The 26,237-nt window shown below is 27.3% G+C and overlaps 1 protein-coding gene and 1 long non-coding RNA gene across 8 annotated transcripts in view; one reads left to right on the forward strand and one right to left on the reverse strand.

Moving 5' to 3' along the window:
• Positions 1-698: 698 nt before the first annotated feature.
• LOC147816764 (transformation/transcription domain-associated protein-like) overlaps positions 699-26,237 on the forward strand; it is a 39,944-nt gene continuing 14,405 nt past the window's right edge. Inside the window, exons 1-8 of one of the 7 annotated variants that reach the window (XM_087150947.1) lie at positions 704-1,128; positions 3,966-4,130; positions 6,407-6,456; positions 10,927-11,023; positions 13,165-13,301; positions 15,653-15,857; positions 18,918-19,053; positions 25,114-25,238. In XM_087150947.1, coding sequence (XP_087007073.1) covers positions 4,025-4,130; positions 6,407-6,456; positions 10,927-10,962 — 192 coding nt within the window. In that variant the 5' untranslated portion in view covers positions 704-1,128; positions 3,966-4,024 and the 3' untranslated portion in view covers positions 10,963-11,023; positions 13,165-13,301; positions 15,653-15,857; positions 18,918-19,053; positions 25,114-25,238. Of the gene's footprint in view, positions 1,129-3,965; positions 4,131-4,678; positions 5,546-6,406; positions 6,457-10,926; positions 11,024-13,164; positions 13,302-15,652; positions 15,858-16,398; positions 17,233-18,917; positions 19,054-25,113; positions 25,239-26,237 lie in introns of those variants that run through there. The other 6 variants (XM_087150953.1, XM_087150956.1, XM_087150960.1 and 3 more) reach the window with 6 other exon arrangements.
• On the reverse strand, positions 7,255-9,855 carry LOC147816765 (uncharacterized). Its single transcript, XR_015429050.1, has 3 exons — positions 9,448-9,855; positions 8,084-8,287; positions 7,255-7,389 (listed from the first exon to the last, which is right to left on the reverse strand). It is a non-coding gene; the product is annotated as an uncharacterized LOC147816765 (long non-coding RNA).

The raw sequence follows: 26,237 nt of genomic DNA on the forward strand, positions 1-26,237 counted from the left end.
CGACAAATCGTACCTCTGGGAGTACTAATCCAGGAGTTTCCTTGTCTTCTGGATTGGTTTAAAATTACAAGGTTACGGAATTGAGCATTAGTAGTCGTAAACCCAAAAGAATTGGGTCGGCTTTTCAACGACTGTTATAAATATAAATAAATAAATAGCCCATTGTGCAGCTCTAGTGCGACGTAAATGAACTACAACAACAACAATAAAATTCTAATGCTGAGAAATCAGAGGAAGCGTTGAACCACGATGCAAAGCTGGTCACCGCAGATGACTTTAAAATTTGAGCCATTCACATTTTCGAATTTTTCGTATTCAGTGTGAATAATATTTTACAGCAATGCTGCCGAAAGCAACCCGAACCAACAAGGAGCCAAGAAGCAATAAGTCCGTGCAGATAAAGAGTGAAGAACAATGTGGAACCACGAAGCTCGGAATTCGTGTAGGTGATTCAGTTGTTCGCCGCCGCAACACTGTGTGCGAATCAGATTTTCTTTCGCATGATATTGGTGAAAATTATGAGCGAATATTCATTCATTAGTGAAAAATTCGCCTTTGAGATTCATTTTTGCGTGTAGTGACAATGGCTTGTTACAAATTTATGTCCCGCAGTGGACTGATCGTTAAGACACGGTTCCCAGCAGATCACCGAAGTCAAGCATCACTGGCTACGGTCAGTGTGCACTTGGATCAGCCTGCGTAGGGACCGAGGGTGTGAGGATTTGGTCCTCGTTAAACTGTTCTACCGTAAAGTGCTCGACTTCGCGGCAGGTCGTCGGGCTACCGAAGCGGGGGAGCCATCCCCTCTGCAGAGGATCAAAATTGTGATGGCATGTCTTCGGATCATTCTCAGGGATGTTTCCCTGACCGTCGCCAATAGCCCATTATGCAGCTCTAGTGCGACGCAAATGAGCAACAACAACAAATTTAGTATTTCCATTTGAACTGGTCAATAACATTTGCAGAAATGGGCAACCGGATCCTTTACATAATCATGAAATCTGTTCGTAAACAAACAACAGACTTTGTTGAACATTTCGCGTTAGCATACCCTTAATTATTTAATGAAATAGTTTGAAATATTCCTGTATGTGCATCAGCATTAGTCAATGTTAATTAAAGAATGGTGTGAGTTCTTTTTTATTTTTATTTCTCATAATAATAAGCGCAATAACGTTTTTTTAATTTTTCAACATAATCATGTTTAGAATTATTTATTTAAAAGCTCAGCAATTTTGCATTTTACTTTTAAATGCTAATGATATTTTTCGAAGAAATTAATTTTGTGTAGCATTTTTTTACATTTGGGCCGTGGAAGTTTATCAAACCCTGTGCTGGTATAAATGCAGTTGCTTTATCTTTATAATTATACAATTTCAATGAGTCTAAGTTGCTGCAATGACTGTTTTTCTATAATCTTTTTAATTCCTTTTTTCCCCTTCCTTTTTAAAATTGGTTAACCTTAGTCAGGGGTCTGTCCAGGCCAAATTTACTAGGTACCGTTTAGAGGTACCTTCACAAATTCAACTTTAGGCATACTTTTTCTTAAAATTTTATTTTTGTATCCCGTAAGAAGCGATAAATCCATATTTTTGTGTTGATTTTTTAATATAATTTTTAATTTTCACAATTTATATCTAAATCTTCACAAAATAGGTACCTCTCAGAAAAACCTAGACAGACCCCTGCTATTTTTTTTCAACCCTATTAAACTTTTATTACCTTAATCACTTATTGCAGTTAGTTTATTATACCTTGCTGTATCAAGAAGCTCATTGTAGGAAGATTTCTGTATCGTGATCTATAGCCAAACAAATTCCAAGCTTTGGCAGCTTTCAGGCAATGGCCCTCACGAAACTAAAAAATTTTATAAAAGGGGGCCTACTAAAAGGATATTACTCATAGCCATTCTCAGACAAGCTTCTACTTGTTTATTTCTTTTAGTTTAAAATAAATTTGCTACCTTGGTGATTATAGCCGTCATGACAGATCACGACATGGAAATATTCCCTTCATTATTACTATATAGAAACTTAACTAATAATTATAAATAAAATTCTGTTTTCTTAGTTAATCTGTGTGAAAATATTACATAATTGATAAACCTTATATGAGGGTAAACAAATTAAGTTTAACCAAATTGATGGCTGTTGAAGTATAACTAACAGTACTTTTCGCTTTACTGGGTGCAAGTGAAAAGTCACTAATTTATACATGTGCTTTTCTAAGTTGTTGACTAAATCTAGACTTGTCACTAATGAGAACCTACCCCCTAATTATGTTCTCAGCACCATGTGAGGTAGTCTTTTTTTGTGAATCACAGTCGAAGGAATGCACAATTCTCGTAACTCTTGAGTTCCCTACAACAAGTAGCCTTTGATTGGCCTGCCTTGAGTCTTCCAACTATGGAACATCTTGTGGCATCATCTAGACAATGACAACTGGCTATACTAATAATGAGTTGAAAAACAACAAGGATTGAGCTAAGCTTTATGTTTTGAAACATCTTTACGCTACTTGCTTCAGGCAGCAAATGTGGTACCTCTGCACGAACTCAGTCACAGCTCCACTGAATTGCAATATCACTGCATGGAAGAGGGGTCTGCGAACATCTTAACAATCTTCTGATATCTTATTTCCATATAGGTGTTGCTTATTTTCTTCTTCTTTTTAAAAAAAATAACTGTTTCTTTCGTTATTCATTATTTTGTAATTTCGTTTCTCAATTATTTTCATTAGTGTTTTATGCTTTAAATAAAAATGTATATAAATAATCAAAAAATTTTTAAGGGTAAAGGATTATGCACCTTCAGTGGTTAGCTGCATACATAAATTATTTACACAATATATGTTTATACATAGATTATAAACATAATAACATAATAAAATTATATGTTTGTGTACTCACAATAAAGGCCTAAACAATAAATACTGTGTCTAAATATTATAAAATAAAAAATTTTAGCTTAAAAAAATATTTTGTCTAAGCTTAAGAAAGTTTAATGAAATTGAATGAATCGAAAGTCTATTTTAATTTCCAAAACGAATTTGATGATTTGACCATGTAAAGACTTGTATTGTAAAGACTTATTTTAATTTTTTATTGTAGAAATTTATTTACTTGGTTATCTCTCCAACGGTGCCATTAAGCTAATTATTTTTTAAAGTCTTCTTTTTGCCTTCAAATTCATTATTTACTGTTTGAGATCTCTCCATTCTTCTAACTTAAAATAAATTTAAAACAATTAAAGTTCGTTTCGTTTTGGCGAATAACAAAACTTACAAATTTAATTCACTGGCTTGCATCAGAATGTTTTAATTTGTAACACAATGATAATAAAGTTGCAAATTTTTTTTGTTATCCATTAAAAGTGCCATTGAACTAATTAAAGTATTTGTTTTGTCTAAAGTTTCAGCATGTGTTGTACTAAACATTATAAAAACAAACTTACCACGATTACCTATTCTTATCAAATTATCTTAAAATGACCAGATCTGAAAGTGTAAGCATGTAAAAGGCAAAAATTAAATCTACAGTTCCTAAAGCAATATGAGTTTGTAGTCATATATTGTTTTGATTTTGGATTCGAAATCTCAAAATAACTGAAACTCTACTTTTTTAAAAAGGTATCTAGTGTAAAATATTAGTAAATATGTGCACTACATAGGTATAAACACGATATAGCAAACACATGTTATCTCTTTCTCTTTTGTTTGGACCAGCTGAGTCATTATACTGAGCTTCAACTGTATTTATATTATTTTATAGAATATAACTCAGCTAGAAACTGAAGCTTCAAGTGGCATTAAGTGAAAGCTAATATAACATTTCTTGTTCTTATAAAACAGAATAATCTCTGTTTTTTTTTAAAATTTCTAATGCATGTTTACTAATTTTGCCTGTGAATAATTACAGTCCTTACAATTTATGCAAATTCTTAAAATTATTTAAATTTTTTTTATAGAATTGTTAAAACTGGAGGTGAGTTTTATCATTGAATAGCTTTTTCCGGAGTCCTTAAACATGGCAAGGATACCGGTAATGAGTGTATCAGCATCCATTAATGATCCTGTTGCTGTTATGAATACTTATCGCTCTTATGTATCAATGCTCAAAGATCCTGTTGCAAGTAAGTTTAATAATTAGCCATTGCGAATTGAAAAATCAGAATTTATTTTCACTTAAAAATTTCTCATTGCAATTTAGTATTTGAGATTACATTTAACTAAAGATGTACTTAATGAATAATACTTGTGGCTGATGTTTTTTATTTTGGTAAAGTTTACAATCCTCATACATTGATATTCATGAAAAATAAAATAACCAAAGTAATATACTTATAAATAAATCTTACTTGTCTACATCAAATACAAAATCATTCTTTAACATTTCTGTCTCTTTTTTAAGATAACTATATACCTATAAACAAATCATTGTATTTATCTGAACCTGATAAAAAATCATACTTAATTATTCTTACTTCTCACTTTTAATTAAATCATATCCACATTTCTTTTTAAAGCTAAACTTTGATCAAATATATTTTATGCATTTATTGTAGTAACCTGTAATTATAGCTTATTTTATTTTTTATTTATTTATCTGTCATTAATTCACTTTTCTTACTGATTTTTATATTGCAAAACTTCAATTTTCTCTCTTTATTTTCTTTTATAGAGGATGAAAGTAAATTAAAAGCTTTACAAGAATTAAGTGGAGAGCTTGAAATAAGATTTTAATTTAATAGTAAATTCTATAGTAAAATGCTGTATTCAGAATGTCATTTTATGGGGAATTCAAAATTTATTTTTTCAGTTTCAGGGATGACAGTTCATTTTTCATAATTTCGTAGATTATATATGCCACTATCTGGACTGATTGTGCTCCGGAAAAATTCCGGATTTTTCGCTAACAGTGATCCGGAAGTTTCTGGAGATTGAAGGTCCAGTTGTTTAAAAAAATCATTGATCACAGAAGTTTCCAGAAATTGAATTTTCAAAGGTGGAACTTAAAAACACAGTTTATTTTATTTGTTTGTAAGGGAGCGCCAGATACTTTATAAGTTTATATTCATGATTAATATTCATTTTTATCAGTAGATAGTTATTATAATCATAAACTCAAGAAAGAAAGACATATTTATAAATTTTAATTACTTCTCCGGGTCATCATAGGTACGTGTAAATGATATAGGTATATGTAAAATTTTTTAATATATTTTAAGTAATCTAAGAATTATTGAGAAAAAGGAAAAAAACCTTGTTTAAATGTTTTTTAACTCAAGAAATTTTCCAGAATTTTGACTTGGGCTCACAATTACCCATGCACTATTAAAGTCATTGTACCGTTAAGACCAGCATTCAATTCGATTTTAACTTCTGAATAATGTATCTAGTATAAAATCTAAGTAAATATGTGCACTACTTATAAATTTGCTTTTGTTTGAACCAGAGGGGTCATTATATTGAGCGTCAACAGTATTTATATTATTTTATAGAATATAACTCAGCTAGAGACTGAAGCTTTAAGTGGCATTAAGTGAAAACTCTAAAATAACATTTCTTGTTCTTATAAAACAGAATAATATCTGTTTTTTTAAAATTTCTAATACATGTTTACTAATTTTGCCTATAAATAATTGCAGTCCTTACAATTTATGCAAATTCTTAAAAATATTACATTTTTTTTTATAGAATTGTTAAAATTGGAGGTGAGTTTTATCATTAAATAGCTTTTTCTGGAGTCCTTGAGCATGGCAAGGATACCAGTAATGAGTGTATCAGCACCCATTAATGATCCTGTTGCTGTTATGAATACTTACCGCTCATATGTATCAATGCTCAAAGATCCTGTTGCAAGAAAGTTTAATAATTAGTCAATAGTCATTGGGAATTGAAAATTCAGAATTTATTTTCACTTGAAAATTTCTCATAGCAATTTACTATTTGAGATTACATAGATATTATATTTAGTACTAAGGATGTACCTAATGAACAACTATATACTTATGGCTCATGTTACTTTGTTGGTAATGTTTACAATTCTCATACATTGATATTCACAAAAAATAAAATAACCAAAGTAATATTCTTATCAGTAAATCTTACTTATCTATTTAAATCTTACTTACTTAAAGATAACTATATACTTATAAATAAATCATAGTATTTATCTGCACCTGATCAAAAATCATACTTAAATATTCTTACTTCTCATTTTTAATTTAATCAAATCCACATTTCTTTTTAAAGCAAAACCTTGATCAAATATATTTTATGCATTTATTGTAGTAACCTGTAATTATAGCTTATTTTATTTTTTATTTAATTATCTGTCATTGATTCACTTTTTCTATTGATTTTTATATTGCATAACTTAAATTTTCTCTTTTCTTTTCTTTTATAGAGGATGAAAGTAAGTTGAAAGCTTTGCCAGAATTGAGTGGAGAGCTTAAAGTAAGGTTTAAATTTAATATAGTAAAATGCTATATTCAGAATGTCATTGTATGGGGAATTCGAAATTTATTTTTTCAGTTTCAGAAATGACAGTTCATTTTTCATAATTTTGCCGATTATATATGCCACAGTTAAAGTCATTGTGCCGTTAAGCCCAGCATTCAATTCAATTTTGACTACCGAATTTTAGGAACCTTTTTAAACCCCTCCCCATTTTCTAGATATTTAAATTTGCCTCCTATTTTTTGGTTTCATTTTTCACTTTTTTACCAATTTTTTTTCTTTTACATTAAATGCAATTGGCTGTTTAGTTTCCCATATATTGATAAATTTATTTATTTAGAAATTAATGTTTTAGCACCAACTGTATGAAGATTGATATGTCCTACTTGAATCTTATTTCGCGCTGAAAGGATTTTGTTTTAATTTTAATCATTTTTAACCCTACAAACTTTCTATAAACAAAAGAATTTAACTTGCATTTATTTCATTAACTAGAATACTTTTTTTTCTTTTTCAAATTTAATTCTATGAACGTTAAAAATTTTTAATATTAAAATGTATGTTTAAATGGACTTCTGCATTATGTAATGTGGTAAAAAAACAAAAAAAAACATGTATTTTCCTATTTTTATTTATTTCTATTTATCTGTTTTCTTCTTCTTCTCATAAATTGATTCTGGTTTTCTGATTGTGTTTTGTTTCCTTGGGTAATCAGTTTTTAATTTTAAACATTTAAAAGCATTTAATTTTAAACAAATATATTGCAAGGTTAACTGATAAAAAGGATTTAGTGCCTAGAACAATGATGTTTATAAAACAATTACTACCTATAATTGCTGTTAACATGCCTGTCTAAATTCTTGGGCATGCAACCCTTCATAGGTCAATCTGCTGTGCATGTGGCCCTTCATTTCAAAAGGTAGTGCACCCCTATTATAATAATAGTAACATTTTCCCTTAACTTTGAAGGCTTATACAGATTGAAAGCATGCATACATGATTTTTTTTAGATCATGTATGCATGCTTTTGAGATGTTAAAGTAAATACTACTAAAAATTGACCTGAAGTTCAAATTAATTAAGCAAGAAAAAAGATTTTAAGCATGCTTTAGAATTTAATTGGAAAAAAAAATGCTCCTCACACTAAATTTTTAAATGAAGTTACTTCATAACTTTTTAATTTTACTTGAATATCACTTTTGAAATTTAATAGCATTAAGAATAATAATGAAAACAATTATAAAATGCAATTGAAGTCTTCAAAATTAAAATGAGCTTTAAGAAGATTTAGAAAGAAAAACAGACCTTTTTATGGGCTCCTAAAACCATATTTAAATTCAAGGCTTTTTTAGGAATGGAAACCCTTTCATACTAGTGAATAAGCTAATTTTTAAATATTACCAAGGCTACGACAAATAGTTTAAATTTTATAATGGTTTAGCCAAATAACTATTTTTATTGCTTACTCAGGAAATGAAAGCGAAAAAAAAATTGAATAATGTAATCTACATGTATTTAAAAAGGTTTTAAACACAAGACTTGAAATTTTCATATTATATGAACTAATGATTATTTTAATAACTAATAAAACTGATTCACAGACGTTAAAATTATTTTTACTCACCATCTGGGTAGTTGAATTCGGGATTCTTTTTCCACTTTTCTCAATTTGAATCTGTGTTATGGTAAATGTTTCTTTCAATTAAAGTTCCAACGTAGTTGCCGATAAATCTTTTACATTTGGAGTAGGCCGTAGTTCAAATATAAGATGCAAGTGATTAGGCAGTTCTTTGTAAATATTCTTTACATAAAGCAGAAACATCTGTATCTAAAAATAATTGGAAAATCAAAAAAGCTTAATTATTTGTTACAATTTAGAATATATTTTTTTCTTTCTATCGGTATGTAGCATGATAGTGTAACCAACCGATTTCACGATGCTATTAAGAATCATACTATTAATAATCATACATTACATTAATGCTCTTTCAAATATTTTGCCTTTTTTAATATAATCATAATTAATATCATGATGTTATATATGATAATTATACGATATGGTAAATACTTCATATAATTATTATAATTACATATGTTATCACGATAAAGGTGGAGCATGCTTATATATCACAAAACTGTATTTATATTGAACAATGCAGAGTATTAAATATTTATACACAATATTTTTTCTTTTTCAATAGAGAGTTTGTCATAAACCAATTCTGATTAAATAAGCAACAGACACTACAAAAGAAAGCATCTGTAGTCAATTATTTTTAATTAAAAATTTAAAAGAAAAAAAACACATAAATGTTTCACAAAATTTGAACAAGAAACTAAAAAGAATATAGTTCTTTTATAAAAAAAAACTTCTATTAAAAACTTTGAGAAATTTAAACAAGAACATTTTAGGAACAATTTGTCAAGAAATTTCTGTACAAAGAATTTAAAATGAGTTAACTTTGTGTGATCATTGACATTTATATCGCAAAATACAGGCATATAAACTTTATTTATAAATTGATTCAAAGCACAACTATTATCGTCCTCTCTTTCCTCTATTGTTTCCTTCCTTCATTTTATGAATAATTATTCATAGAAGCATTTATCATTGTAATGGAAGACTATATTTAAACTTTTAAGTGCAAAATAACTAATTAAACAAACAAACAAGTGAAAAATCTAAAAAAAAAAAAATCTCTTATAAGATATATAATTAAAAAAACAGTAGTCAGAGTAATGTAAAATGATAAATAACTAGTAATATTATGTATCCTATTAAATAAGATCCACTCAAGTCAATATATTTTCCCCCGTGCAAATGTAAGTTAATAAACCTACAGAAACACATTCCAATCAATGTAATGCAAAAATTCACAAAAGTTGATTAATAAAATAGTTTTCCATGAATCTGTACATTTGTGAAATATATTAATACAAAAGCAAATTCATTGAAAAAGATAAATCATATAAATAACACATTCTTACTTCAAAGCTGCATGGTGGCCTGAAGGTCTTATGAAATTCTATGATTATTCTTAAAACTACCAATATGTTTTCCTCATTTTCCACCTAAAATATAAAGATTTGAATAAAAATAAAATATCAATAAAATCAGTATAGGAGAAGTCATAAAATTCCAACATTAAACATACAGGGGAAATATAAGTTGAGAAAAATATCTGCATAGTTTCTTTAAGTTTTTATGAAAGCAACAAAATTCTAAGTTTATAAATAGCAACATTTTATTAGCTAATCTTTTCAGATGTAAACATCAATCTAATGTAGTAAGGTAATTTCTAAAAAATAAAAATTTAAAAATTCATCAAGTATTTAAAATAAAAAATTCAGTTTTGAGATGAAGCACAGTAAGTCAAATTTTATTTTCACTGTAAATTCTGTGACAAAAAGTGCTACTCTTTTCCCTCAATATGAAGGAAATACAAACGTTTATCTTTTATTCATTATTATAAAATGTAGAGAAGGAAATTTGAAAATTGTAGCGAAGAAAATTTTTGGTTTTCAAAAAATATTTTCCGCTATTCAAAATTTTTATCAAATAAACTTCACAAGAATCATATTAGTTACTAGAGTTGAGCAACAAAACATTAATTCTTAACTATAGTGATAACAATATTTGATTTATATTGAGTAAATTTGAATACATATTGAGTATATTATAATTTTCAACAATGATAAATATCAAAAACACAATTATCAATTACAAATAAATAATACAGGATATATTTAAAAATACGTACATTAAAATATACGAAAACAATGTCATATATTTAACTCAAAAAATAGTCTAAAGAATATTGACGATATCGTGTATAATGTATTTTATTACATTGTTACACTTATTAAAAATAAAACTTTCTTAATTGAAACAAACATTTTACTATGGAGTTTAATGTAACCTATTAAGTGATCGGCCCACTAGGGATACCAAGACTATAATAAACACCACTCTTGCATCACCTCTTAATATACTGACCACTTCTCAAACTAGGCCATCAAATTGGTACATTACAAATGGTCAACTTGCGTGATTTTCGCTGTAAAATCTATTTTATTGATTTTTATCTTGATTGTTGTTTTTATCCTTGACTCGCTTGTCATTTTAATTTCATTTTTATAATGTTTACAGCCAAGATATTGTAGAAAATATAGAGAAAAACTTTTAAATTAACTATTTGCATGCAGAATATACCTTAATGTCTTTCTTTTTTACTTATTTTATATTTTATACCAAATGATCAAGTCAGAGTGGTTTTATACAGTAAAACTCTACATTATTGTTTTTTACTCATTCAATTGTATTCTGTGAAAGAATTTTATGTTTATGACTAGGTGGGACAAAGTTAAACATTAAATTTTGTGCATTTAATTTGTTCTTGGGGAGAAAAAGCAGACAAAATGCAGAATGTTTGCAGAAATTTTATTTTTTGTTTTGTTTTATTTTAGGAGCAATCCATCGTTCAACAAAGAAGTTTATGTTAACTTTATGGCTGCATAGATAAAAACATTATCCTTTCTAGCTTACCTAGTTAGAATATATCAAGTGAGTAGGTTAATGACTAATAAATCAAGAATTATTCATTATTTTTTGAATAAATATTTTTTATCCCATATTTTTAAGGAAATCCCTTTGCTGCTTAGAAATACTCTAATGTGGTATAACAATGTTGAGCACATTACTAAGAAATTTTAAATAAATAATAATGTGATCTGTAATAAATAAAAGTTAAGCAAATTTTGAAGAAGTTTTCTGTAATTACTTAAAACAATGTTAATTTTTTTGGTTTTATATCAAACATTGTCATTCACTGGTGACTGACACGGCCAAAACAAAAGGTTCAGTGTCTGTCACTGATGGCTGATGTGGACCTCAACATGTTAAAAGACACTTTAATACTCACAGATATGATTTCAAAATCGACTCAGAGGTCAAAGACACCAAGCTATCCACGTGCTGAAGTGGGGATAGATACTCAATCGTGGCATGAAGCTTTAGATCCATAAGTGTGAGTTAAGAAGTAAAAGCAACTTCTGCTTAACAAAATCATGCCATTGGTTAGGAATTGTAGAATTTTAGCTTTTATGACCCTCCTGACCTACAACAGGCTGTTGTGAGAATGATTTACTACACTTTAATGATTTCAGAATGAATGATTTGTTGTCAACAGGGGGATTACTGTTAAGCAAATTAATGAGCTATCTTTACATTGAGTACTTAATAATGTTAGTTGAAAAATTAATTTTCCAGGCTCATTTTTTCAATACATTTTGCATTTAACATATTAATCGCTAGTTAATTTTTTTAGTAATTGTATAATGAAACATAGAATATGATAAAAAAAATTCTGCACAATGCATTAGGAATCAAATTTTTGACTTTATAAATTAAATAGCCCTGATGCTGAACTATTTGCTCTTTAAACATTAAATAGAGGTAATGTGCAAAGTATATTACAAAATATATTATCTAGAACTCATTAAAAGGGAAAATAAATTGAAAAGTCATGCTAATAAAAATAAAGTGAACTTGATATGATATATTCGATTAATTCCCCCCATCCCCCATATTTCCTTGCTTACTTGTTTATTGGTTCAAAATAAAGGAGGAAATTTATTTTTTTTTGAACTATTCTGACTACTGGAATATTTTCTGATTATTAAATTCATTTTATTATGTTGTGAACATAAAAAAAATTTCTGCCCATTTTATTTTATTTTTTACTACTGTGATTTAACTGTATCATTAATACTGAAACCTCCAATTATAAAATCACTGAATTGTAAAATTAGCTGCTTTTTACTATTAAATCTGCAAGAACGGAATCATTTTAATATCAAACTATGTGAAAACCATCTTCTAATAAAATTATTATTACCATTATGTAAAGACAACATTTTGTAAGGCTTTTGTTTATAACAATAAAAAACTTTGCTGTTTTTTGTTTGAATGATTAGAATTTTCTATATTCTCAAGTTTTGAATACATATAAATAATAATTTTTTTGTCTGTTCTCTATGAACAAAGTTTCTGGTGTTGATTGCATTTTGTGTTGAAATTGAAGGGCAAAAGTTAAAAAAATTAGGAAAAAGAGAGTCTAAAGGAATCCAAAAGAAAACTATTTATGTACTAAGAAAAATTTTATAATGCCTATCATTCAATATCAAGGATCATCAATCATTCAATGAGGTAAATCTAACTTCAATGGATTTCAAAAGAGCTCTTGATTTCTTAAAATGAACTTTACAGAAAAGAAAAGGATATTTAATGTTTTAGAAACTCTTATATGCTTTCAAACTATGGTGAATTTTTAATTTGAAATTTTGCTTATCAAATATAATATTTTATAACCCTCCTCTAAGTTGAAAAATGTAGCTAATGTTAATGTCAAATGTAGGTTTTGTAAAAATAAAACATAAATGTAGTAATCAATTTAGTTTTTAATCAATTTAATTTAGTTTAAAATTCAACTTCGAAATTACTTTTTCCTGCATTTTGGTTTTTAAAATTTGCTGCTTTTTACAATCAAGTGTTCTCAAAATGGATGTGATTTTAATAGGCAGCATGCACTGTATTTATGTTTATCTGAGTAATATTAACCTAAATTAGTTGCAAATTTAATTTTAATTCAAATTATGATAATAATTTAATTCAGCGGTGATTTTAATTTGATTATTTTTTTGTAGTATGTTGTGAATGAACATTCCTCATGGTTTGCTAAGGGAATGATAGGATTGTTGTATCTATGTCCTCAAGAAGTTGCCCACTTGTGCAAAGAATTGCTCGTAGCAGCCCGTCATATTTTAGCCACAGAGCTGAGATAGTAAATTCTTATTTTTATTACAAAAAGGGGGGCTGTATGTATTATTAGCATTAATTTATAATAGTTTTAATTATTTAATTGGTTTTTAGTTTCAGGAATGTTATTAGCCCTCCAAGGGTTGAGCTTCTGAGATAAATATTCCAAAATTTCCTTACTACCCACTTTTCTATTAAATAACAAGGGGGGAAATGATTTTATTATTTTCAGCTTATGATTCAAAAACAGACTAATGCTCAAAGTGCTTTGGAGATCACTAGTGTTTAAAAACAAACAATTCCAGAAGAGCTATTCAATATTTTTTTTTTAATTTATGTATTTTACTTGAAAATTAGGGGTCTTCGTGAACTGCTAGTTGCTATTTAGAGCATCTCATTTCCTTGGAGCTGAGCTTACCAAACTCACAGATTTCTCCATTTCTTAAGTTTCACTTTAAACATAATTTCAACCGAAATTACTATTGTTTTAAAGAAAATCATTCTCTAAAAGAGTTTATGATGACAAATGATATTTATTTTAGAATATTGAGTCTTGTCTATCATCCTGTTTTACTGTTGAAAATATACAGTTGTTGCAGTTACTTCTTAGAGTTTTTGAATAAGATTGCTAACCTTAATTTAACGAATTCCCATATGTTATCTGGAATTTTTTTTTAATGTTTGGTTTATTGTAATAAAAATCTATATAAAACTTCTGTTTATTTTGAGAAAAACTTGAATTCAAACTAGAAATGTTCATAAGTTTTTTGAAAGGCAAAAAAAGGGTTGTATGCTTTTTCCAAAAACTCTAAACTCATTTCCTCTAGTTATTTTATCAAGCACTTTTTCATATATCAATTAATAGGTTTGTTTCTGTCATATCCAGTACAGTATCTATATTTTAATAGAGGGGGGGGGGGAATTGCGAAGAAAATTTATTTTTAATTTATTTTAACCCTTCTTTCAAGAGAAGTTACAGTTTTCTATATAGTTAGAAATTCAATTGCAAGAGGGAGATAATTAATTTTAATATAGGTTCTTAAGTTTCTAATTCTAACATATTTGTGTTTTGTTAAAAATTTAGATTAAATTAAGATATAATCAGTTTATTTTATCTATTTACTGCTGTTTGAAATGAATAAATCATAATATGCAGAGATGCTAAAAATATCTACAATATAACAGCTTGAAAAAATTACATAAAAGTTTAATTAAAGAGATTTTGTGACTTTTTAAACTCTGTTTTTGCTTTACTTAACATACCAATATTTAATGAATTGTGTTTTATTGCAAATCTCAAAGTATCCTCTAAATGCTAATTTGTCAAATATATTATTCCTAATTAAGTGTTCTGTTATTCTTACTTGGCATCTAGTTTTATAATCTTCTAAGCCTCTGCTTTAAATTTTGTATTTCAAGTTATCTGCAATAAATTTATTTGTACAAATTTTTTTTATTTTCTTATCAAATTGTTTTAAACTGAAAGAGATGATTCAGTGAGACACAAAAACATCATCAATGTTTCTTGTCCTGAAAAACCTTAGAGTTCACAGTTATCCTAATATTTCAGATTGACGTGATAAAAAAAAAAAAATTTGATCTTGTTTTTAACTTTTTGATCTAATATTCCTGATTTTCGTGTATTTTCTGATCATCCCATTTTCTACAAGCATGAACTTTAAAAGATTTGATTTGTAGAATAAAGAGATTTTGGTTTTCAAATTTTTTTTTTATTTATTATTTTAATATAGATTGATGATGCTAGTAAAAATTTCAAAATTTAGCTGTTCCAACTTAGGGACCGTCTACCAACTACATATATTAGAGATCTTTTATTGTGTGGTCTGTGGGCTAATAGAAGCACTTAGATTTTAGTTGCTCTTTGAATTATCTCATTTTGTTTAAAATAATAATAAACTACTTGGAAAAAGAAAAGGTTTATAGAATGACAATTTTTGTATTGTAATATAAGTTTTTTCTTCTCTCCTTTTTGCAAAATAGTGTATTTCGTATCTCAGTATCATAGTAATTTTGCCTATGCATTAATTGATTCTACTCTAACTTTATTTAAATTTTTAACAGCCAACATTTTGTAACATTTAATGAACTTTGTTTTAGTAGAACAAAATATACTTTTTTACTTTGTCATTTGCTTTTTTTTAAAAAATTAGTTTAACAATGTGTACTGTTCCAAAGTATATCTTGATTTTTTTTTCTTGAAAATTTTTCTGATTTTTTCTTTGATTTATTATGAGGCTTGGAAAATATATTCTAAATTATAATTTTTGTTAAATGTATTATGTTTCACAGCTCTTTAATTGCCTTTTCTGACTGTAGTATTACTTATTTTAATGTATGAATCTTGTATATTTTTAGGCCTCTTGCTTATAGTACTTTAGCTGATCTTGTGCATCATGTAGGACAACATTTATAGTTGAAGGTTCTGGCTAAGGCTGTAAATGTGTTCTCAAAAAATGTTCATGATGAATCTTTAGTAACTACAATTCAAACAATGTCTTGTATGCTTATTCTGAATTTAATTAAATGCATTAGAATAAGATCTGATCAAGAAAATGTCAATGTAAGTTCTTAAATTTATTGTAATTCAAGGCAATGATGCTTTTAAATTGTGAAGAATTTTTATTTTATGAATAATAGTTGCATTTTACTAAAATCATGAGAGTTGCTTGTGCAGTTAAATTTATTTTGTTACACTTCTTATGTCTATAAAAATATAATGTCAATAACCATGACAATCTGGCAGGATATCAAAGCCTTATACTTTCAGCCATTTATTTTCACATTAGCTTCTAGCTTTGAATTTCAACTATTTTTAAACCTTAAATATTCTTAAAGTGTATTTCAGTTCAGATTATTTCATGGTATTATTACTAGTTTATAATTCCTGATCTTATAACTAGTTTTGTTGTTCTGGTAATGAAAATTGTGCTTTGCTAACTATTAACTATTGTAGAAATTTTCAAGAATTTTTTTTTGAAAATTAGTAATTTCTATGAGAATAATATTTGTAGCAACATTAGCTCTGATATAATATGTATGAAGCAGTAAAAAGTCATCTATGATGTTTATTATATTTTGAAAAAAAATTATGCTTTATTTAGGGCCGTGAGTTGTTAATGAGGAGGCTTGAAGTTCTTGGGTTTAAAATTATTGCAAAGCTGAAACTGTCTGTCCTGCAGAAAAAAGCATAAGCCTACATTTACTTTCTGTTAAATTTATATAGTTGCTTAATGTGCTTGTATTCAAAACAAAACTTGAAAATATGGAATCTCCTTGAAAAAAAGAAGGGGAAAAAATTCTATCCACTGTTTTCTACATCTATTGATTAGTATTAGTCATTTAGAGTAGGAAAAAAAACTTGAAAAATATATATGAAAACTAAATGTTGTCTTAAAGAATTTGTATCTGTTAAGTGCTGATAACTGCAAATGCATTTTCGAAATCATTCTTGTCACACACATATTTATAAATGTCATATGCTAAAAAATAATTTTTCAAAGAATTTCGATATAGTGAACTTCTGTTTAAAAGAAGACTCTTTGCTGGGTTCTTAGACATTTTGCTATTCAGGGGTTTAATTGTACTTCCATATCCTTTTATGTTTTTATTCTTTAAAATATCAAAAATCTTATAGACTAAGAAAAACCTTTTAATTGTCTTGGAATTTTATTTAAAGAAAAATAAGAGATGGAATGTTACATACAATGTTAGGGGATACAATGTTAGGTTAGAACCTGGAAAAATCTTTCAGCAAACCTAGAAACTAAACAACCTATTTCGAATTAGACTATAGCACTAAATAGCCAATAAGGTTCAAAGTAAATAAGTTCAAAATTTTTTTTATTTTTTTGTTGTTAAAATTCTGTAATAACATTGTTGAATTTTTGAATTTATCGAAATTAAAGTACTAATTTGTGTTATCTTTTTATAATTGTTTCTGTAGCAAAAAAATAAATGAGGCAAAATCAGATCTGCATTTTCTAATAGTCCCGCAGTGAACTGTGAGACTCGGTTCCCAGTTGATCACCGAAGTCAAGCATCACTGACTGCGGTCAGTGTGCAGGTGGGTGACCATTTGGATCAGGATCATGCTTCCCAGACCGTCGCCAATAGCTCATTGTGCAGCTCTAGTACAACGTAAATTAACTAAAACTGCAACAGCATTTTCTAATAATTAAATAATTAGAAATGCTTGCATGTGCTTTTGTGTTTTTGTTCTTTTAAATATCAGGGTTTTCACTGGATAAGAATGACCTAGAAATGTCTGGGAATTTTATTTGGGGAGAAAAGAGTCGGGAAATGCAATGTATGGCCAAAACCTAGAAAAATTTTGTAACAAACCTTGAATGTAATAATCAATTTTAAAATTAACAGTAACAATATGTAGCCAATGGATTTCAAAATAAATAAGTTCAATATCTATTATTTTTATTTATAATTTTTTTTTTTTTGTTAAAATTTTACTGTAGCATAGTTGAATCTTTTTAGAACATTTGAAATTAGAATGTTAGTTTGTAAAAAATACTTTGTTTGACAGTTTACGGATTAAAAATTTTTCTTAAATATAACTATAAATCCAGATCGATAATAAAATTTCTTAAAAATTAAGTTTTCTGTATAAATAAATGTTGGTTTTTAATCATTAATAGGAAGTTTGATAGCAGACTATATGATTGATATGACTCTATTAATAAATCATGTTTCATTGAGTTTTTCAGTTTCTAGTTTTTATGCAAAATATTGCTTTTGTCTATAATTTATATTTATATTTGTGTAAAACCCTTCTAGGGAAATAAAATACATTTTACAAAAATTAATATTAGGCATATATCCTATTAAAAAATTAGTTTGAATAAATATATATATATATGTTTCTAAAGAAATATAATCTTGAAATTTAATGATTTCTAATCGATTTATAATCTTGAAATTTTATTGAAAATCAGTGAAAACCTGTGTTTTAATCCTATAAATGACTTGGAACTTTGAATATAATTGATGTATAAAATCTCCATTTCTGTGTATTCGTAATATTTTTTTCATTAACGGCAGAATCAATAATTTTTCACTCTGCATTCAAGCAAAAGTTTATACGCTAGAATTTTGAAACAACAGTATTTAAAAAAGCAGGCTCAAATATTTTTAATTTCTTTTTCTTCTTAATTTTTGACATATAATAATTTTACAATCTACTTTAAGAATATTTTATTAATTTTTGTTCCTTGACATTAATTGTACGTGTACCCATCCATATATGTCTTGACTCATAAGTTTCAGGTTAATAAGTATAAGTTTAAATAAAATGAAAGTCAAAGTATATCTGCTATAAGAGTAATTTCTTAATAGTTTTTTGAAAAATGTTGCCATAGATTTAAAGAATGCATTTAGAAACTTATATTTTTATTCATTCTAAATTAGGAAACAGGTATGCAAAAAAAAAGTCTATCATTAAGGTGTTAAAAGTACTGTAGTCACACAAACACATGAATGCTTCTGTATATTTCATTAAATCATTATTTATTAACTATTAAGAAAATTGTCATTTTGTTAGTAATTTTTTTAATATTAATGAAATGTTTCATTGCTTTAAATGAATATATTTTCTAATAGTTTTCTTTAGTTTCAGGCAAAATTTGGTTTTCCTGCTTCTCAGGCAGCTAATTATAGCATTGCAGAATGTAGAAACTTAGTCAAAACTTTAGTATATTCAGCGAAAACAGTTACTTGGGAAATTACGGCTTGCAAGTTTTCTGGCGGTAAACTTTAGAAAATTTTGTTTTAATATGACTATAGACATATCTATAACCTAAATTAAGTGTTTAAAAATGTGATTTTTTTCACTTGCAAAGTATTTATATTATTTGATTTTTCTGTTATAATGACATATCCTCTAACATTTAAATATTGTACGAAATATATTTATCAATGGTAGTGAACTAAATAAAAAAAATTAAAGCAAATAAAAATTTTATGAAACTTTTACCATAACTTTAGAGCACAACCTTTTCTTTATATGAGCTTTAATATATCTATTTAAATTATTTATATGAAATGGTGAAAAATTCTTGGAATTCTAATTTATTAAACTCATTACCTTTGACACTACTAGGAGAAATGTATTCTAAAACTATAGAGATTTTATAGTAGTTGAAAGGTATGTATTGTGGTTTAAAAACATTAACCATAGTCACGAAAAAATATTTATTCAAAGTACCTAGATTTTTTTCATAAATATTTTAATTATTTCTTTTCTTGCAAGTTTTATTATCTGGTGTAGTTTAGCTACCGCTAGAATTATTCAATTCCAATTTACTTATATATAAGACATGTTAACTTGATTCTATCTGGAGGTACCTTTGGATAGATAACAGTTGACACTGTCAGTAGCCTAGCTCTACGTTGGTGAATTTTTGACTTGATCTGAACACACGTACCTCAACAGAAATGCCCACTTTGATATGAACATGCCTTCTTTGATGGATGGAACACTGAAAACAGTTGACTTGATATTTGCGACTGCGACATTGTTTTCCTCGCGCTGTTGCTACACAGCCTTGATCAAACACAACAGCAGCCCATACACACTCGACTGCTAACTGCAAGACAAGAGCAACCTCTCTAACAACCGTGATTTTAATACAACTCTCCTGGCCTCTGGCAAAATAGCAAGAAATCAACTAGTGGTATCCGTTCATTGAATTCTATCACAGATAAAATTCTGGTGAGGAGTATTGTAGCATAGCTACCACTACTATCCAAAGCCGGATTTACGTATAAGCTAAATAAGCTGTAGCTTGTGGCCCCGAGATAACAAGGGCCCCCAGATCCTACTTTCCCCCCTCTTTTTTTAAAGTTTTATTCGGAGCTGGGATCCTCAGAAGACCGAAATGCTTTTTTTTTTCTTTTTTACACTGTCGCTCATAATAAATATAAATAAATGACTGAATAAAACAAAAAAAAACTTCACTGTCATTAGTAGGGAACATATCATCTTTCCAGCAATTTGAGTATTAATAAATTATTTATAAATAAACAATTTTTTAGTTTAAAAGGTAAAAAAGTTTTTTGCCCCATCATTCGATCATCAGACTATTTAATGTCTATTTTTAAGGATCAGAATTCCCTTTTATTTTACTTTCAAATTGTACAAATGATATATTTAATGCTTTCATGTGATATGCAGCAGTTTTAAATAGCACTTTAAAATATCTAAGAAAGGACAAAAATTGTGAGTTCAAAAAAAAAAAGAAAAAAAATTAACTAATACTTTTGAAGAAGAATTTAAATAACTACACGCGTTTGTTTTGCTATATCATTCTATATAGCATTATTTAGAGTAGACAGTTGCGTGTGGGTGTGATGATGACGTAATAAAAGAGGCATACAAAAAAAGCAAATTTCATTTCAGTTAAAAATCATCAGTATCATATTTTTAAACTCCTCGAAAATGTGGTAAAAGAGGTATACAAATTAACTGTCGCAAACAAATTAATATTAAGAACGAAACAAAAATGATATTGAAATATGCTGAATCACTAATGAGACCGGGATGAAAGACATCGAACCTATTTGATTGAATAGTATAACTAGAAGGTGCTTCAAAAATTCTGAAATCTATCAGGCTTTAATTTTTTTTTCTGTCACAAACTTTATCAGTAATAAAAAATAATAAATTCGTTAGATTTCAATATTGGTTCGTGTTTTTTCGTTGATTAAATGTTAAACATTAAAAGATATTTGTCTTTTAAAACATTTCATTCTATAATAAGATAATTATTCTACAATTGTAATTATCTAAAACTAATTGCTAATTGATATAAAGCTTTAGTGTGTTCCATTGATATGTTGAATGCTTGTTTTGGCTGTATGCCCGGGACAGTTGCTCTTTCACATCCTAGCCACTATACGCGATCAAGAGCAGAGCTGATACTTTAAACCCATATGACATTTATTCTCTCTGATATTTAATAGACCCTTTAATAAATCCTTAAAAATATAAGCCAAAAAATTACATAAATAATGACAATTTTTTTTCTTGCACTAAACCAAGCAGTTGAAATATCATCAACTTAGCAATACTTTGCTTGCATTAAAATTTGCTCCATTACAGCTCTGTTAAACTAGAATGCCACATAAAATTCTCCCACTGTTGCTAAATGAATGTGGAAACCTTTGACCACTATGGACTGTGCAATTTAGGAAAGATTGTGGTGGAGGTGGAAGAAGGGATTAGGATATTAGCTTCTGTTTTTAAATTCTGTCCTTTGGCTGATTTCATTTATCGCTTAAGTTTGTTCCAATGATTTCGTGGTAATTTTTTTCCATTTTTACAAAATGTTTTTGTATTTTTAACTTTATAAAATTCTCCAAAAATTAGTTGGTTATAATTTAATAATAATAATAGATTTTATATTGCGATATTTTTCTGAAAGCTTTTGTATTCCCATTAAAAGAAATCTGTGAATTATTCTTTCGTAGCAAACCAACCAATCACACATCTTTTTTTACAATCGCTAACAGCAATGTTTATCGACAAATTGTTAAAATTCTTGCATTAATACTAATTTTTTCTATTTCATTTTAACCTTTTATAACATATTTTAATTTTAAAGAAAGGTTTTTTTTAAGAACTAACTATATACTAATATTTAATTTTACTCTTTTGTTGGTCAATATATGATTTTTTATTCAAAATTTTGTACCAAAACATTAAAAAATGAATCAAAAATCTTGCCAAACTGTAAAAAAAATTATTTTTTTCAAGACATGTTAAAAAAATAACATTTTGAATAAAATATTTTATAGTATAGACACTTTTTTTGTCTACACTTTATTAGAATAAAGAAACTAAAACCTGGAAATTTTATGATTTTTATCTGGAAAAATCAAGGAAATTTGAAATCTGATTTGAGTGGTCACCCTGGTAGAGCACATAATATGTTTTTTTAATTTACTGTATGTCTCTTTTAAAATTAGTCTGGCATATGTCTGCTGTCCCAGAAAATCTCCTTATTTTTTCTTTAATTTGTCCTTGACCCACTACAAAGCCTCTATTGTATCAAATATTCTGTTTTCCTTTGTTTAAATTTATTTTTCTCAAGTGTAGAGTATTATTTTCAAATCAGGATAATCGTTCATATCATTATAAATAAAATATTAAGAAAATGTTCCAATATAAAATTATAATAACTGTGTATTTTACTCGTAAAATAAGCTTATTTTGCGAAAAGATCAACCTTTAAAAGAAAAGAATGTGGTGCAATAATGGGAGTTTGTGAGCAGAGTTTTCTTCTTCTTTTTTTTCTCTCTTAAAGTTTTTTTGAGCATTGACTAACCCTTCATTTTTATTAGAAAGACTTTTTGTTAGACTTCTAAACTTAAATATCCATATTCAAGCACTAACTTAAGTAGATGGTTTTTATTACATTGCATTGATTTATGCCAGATATTATAAAACCATTTAAATGATAGGTTATTTTTATTTATTCATGTATCTTAAATATGTTTATTTTTTTTATTGAAGTGTATCAAAATCAGGGGAGTTTCTGTATAAAGCAATGACTTAATACAGTATAAATACATGGTGCTCAGTAAAGTTCAAGTGCCTGTGCACTCTTTTAACTTTGGTTTTCAAGCAGCTGCAGGTAAAGGTTTCTGCAGCTATTAGATTGTCTATGTATTGTAAAATAGCTATGTACTACATGATTATATTACTTAAAATGCCAACTGGAGATTTGTGTTCCTATCTTGACAGTGGTACGAGATATGGGAAAAAGTAATGGTGATGATAATAATAATTTTGAAAAATTTGTGCATTTGAAAGAACACAAAAGAAAAACTCCTTGAGTACTTAAAATGACCATAGTACTGTAAAGATTGCTGAAAAAAATTTAGTAAAAACCAAACATCAAAAAAAAAAAATTGTATTATAAAGAAATATTATCTTAATAAGTCATAAAAAGTTGCATAATATGTAAACTGGAAGGTGTGGAGGGAACTTAAACATTATCTAGCAAATTAAGCATGACTTTTTTTTTATGCCAAATCAAATTAAATCAAAACCTAAATGAATAGGATAAACAATTTAGTATTTATAAAGGTTATCATGCATAAAAGGTTTAAATAATGATTTAAACTTATTTGCACATAAAAACCCTTTTAACTTCCAAACTATGAAGCATTCAGAATTTAACAGCATATTTGATAGCAATGTGTGATGTATATTAATTAATTTTTTTATTTAAATAGTAATTTAAGAGTTTTTACAGGTAAAGCTTCTAGTTTTGTATTCTTGGCTCTTTTATTTAAAAAATCACATTCAGAATAAAACAATATGCAGAATATAATATCTCACGTGTTTAAATTGCAATTTTGAACTCATAAATTGGTAAAATTATGTTTTTCATTCTAAATTATAAAATCTATATTTTGGGTATTATATTTTTTGCTTTTCAAAACCACTTCCCTAGACCGCTATGCATTAAAAAGTGTAAATCGAAACATAAAGCCGTTAAAACTCTTGTCTTCTGCTGAACGCATTTTGGACTGTTTGGATTTCTTTTGAGAATTTTTTTATTTCATCACTGACTTTTTGAATATCTTCAAATTTTGGTCTAACTCTAGCAACTTGGTTTGGATTTAGAACAACTTTTTTAATTATTTATTTTGTTTTGATCATGTTCTATTTAGAATAAATGTAGCATACCAGATAATACCTCACTTGCTCAGGCAGCAATGTCAGATGCTTAAATATTTAAAAGTCTAAATTTGCATTGTTTTTTTTCGATAAACCACATTAACTTCTAAACTTTTAGTTCTATCGATTGGGATTTGATTTCTTTTTTTTCGATTTAACATGAACGAATTCATCAGAAACAATAACTACTTTGTCTAGATTTAAGTTTTGCACTACTCTGACTTCTGAAAACTTAAGATAGTGGCAAAACTAACTTACAATATCTGCATTTTGCTTTAAAATACGACTTTTGTAACAATGAACTGGTTTCTTCTAAATATTTTCATGTTCTTCTATTTTGAAAGAATGTTCCTAGATCCCTAGTTTTGTGATTAAACGAGGTAATATTATGTAAGTACTCATTTTACCAAACATAAAAGTTATTTTACATTTCATTAGCTATGGTCTGATCCTTATAGTTAATATCATTAGGAAAAGAAATTCTCTCTATATATAAATGAATGTCTATGTGTCTTTTAAAGATTCATAAATCAGACATCTGAAAGCTATGACATTTGCCATATCAATAATTTGGAGCGTGTAGAAGGTCACTGTCATTATTCAAACAATCTATGGCAAACTGTTCAAGCAGAATGAGCAAAAAAAATGAAATAGAATTTTCTGATTGGTTAAACATTACCCATTGTTTTAAATTTAATAAAAAAATTTCCTATATTTTAAATATGGCATCAGTAGTGATATTTTTTAACTTATAGGTCTAATTGTTTAAAAAAAAAAAAGAAAAGGAAAGTTTATTGCTAGTACATTAATATTTAACTATTGTTTTAATTGCTATGTCAGATAAATTCAATGAACATTATTGGTAGCATTTTATTTATTTTTTATTTTACAACTTGATAACTACTCCAATTTTATTCTTGTTTCTTGATTTTAGTTAAGTCTTAAGAACTGCTGTTATAAATGTTTGACTAGCTGGTAATAAAACTAAAAAAACATAAGGTAGTGGGATTCTCGAGAAATATATTTTATTAAAAAGTTTTGTAACTTCTGAAGGTTATATTTTTGATTAAATTTGTATTTTTATGTATTTGTCATTCATTATCTTAATGTTTCTCGGCAGGATAGTGGCACTGATTCGCTTCCAGGATTTGAATACCAGCCCTTCATCTTCTCTTCTGTCTTCTACCAGTTCATCCTGTAAGTCAACTTCTTCCTCTGTATCCACACCTTCAGCCAGAGTCAGAAGTAAGTTATTTATTTGTCTGTTTTATTTTATTCTAAAGGCCTTTTCGCATCCTAATTTTTAAAAAAATTGTTTGTACTTGATTAATTCATGCATTCTATAAGATATTAATCATTAATTTTATTAGCGAAGAAAAGCAAACACTTTCTTTTTGAAGTAACAACTTTTTGCACTCTTGTTATTGTTTTATGACACATTTTCAGTTAATTTTTACATTAAAGATTTTAACAAAGTTGCCTTATGTATAGTGGACAAAATAAAAAAGAAGCACCCTGAATACCTTTTGATTTAATGTGATCGGATCTTCACATTCTAGGACTCAATCTTGATGGTTAACCTCAAATCTGTTGATTAATTAATGTAGACAATATTTTAAGTCAAATACATAAACATACTTTCTCTTAATAAACATACCTTTATTTCGATGTACTCGAATTTCTTAACCCCAGAATATAGGGTATAGCCGTATTCTGGAAAATATGGTCCCAGTAGTCTGGTCAAGAGAGCGGTCCAATGTTTTTTTACTCATTTAACCATAAGTAGGACTTTTTAAGCAAATTGAATTTTTGCATATAATTATAGAATTTTTTATCTAAAGATAGACATGGAAACTAGAACTTTTAGTATATATCTATTATTTTTTATTATTTTATTTAAAAATAGTCAAAAAAAGTATTGGATTCTAAGGTATATAATTTTTTAGATAATTTGAAAGAATTAAGCTTTAAATTTTTAAAATACAAAATTAGAGCGAAATGGGTCGGATAGTTTCTGAGAAATCGAATTTTGACATATTTTTAAAATTCGATTTCTTAGGAACTATTCGACCGAGTATGCTCGAATTTTTTATTTTTCCACTCAAAAGTATAGTTTTTAGAATGGTATCAAAATTATATCCTTTACAATTCAATTTTTTTTACTATTATTAATTAAAATAATAAACAATAAATTCTCACTAAAAGTAATTTTTGCATGGAATTATCTTTCGCTAAATTATGTTA

The sequence above is a fragment of the Parasteatoda tepidariorum genome, chromosome 1, assembly GCF_982258835.1.
Source record: "Parasteatoda tepidariorum strain Cologne lab strain chromosome 1, Ptep-v5.0, whole genome shotgun sequence".
NCBI classification, from domain to species: domain Eukaryota; kingdom Metazoa; phylum Arthropoda; class Arachnida; order Araneae; family Theridiidae; genus Parasteatoda; species Parasteatoda tepidariorum.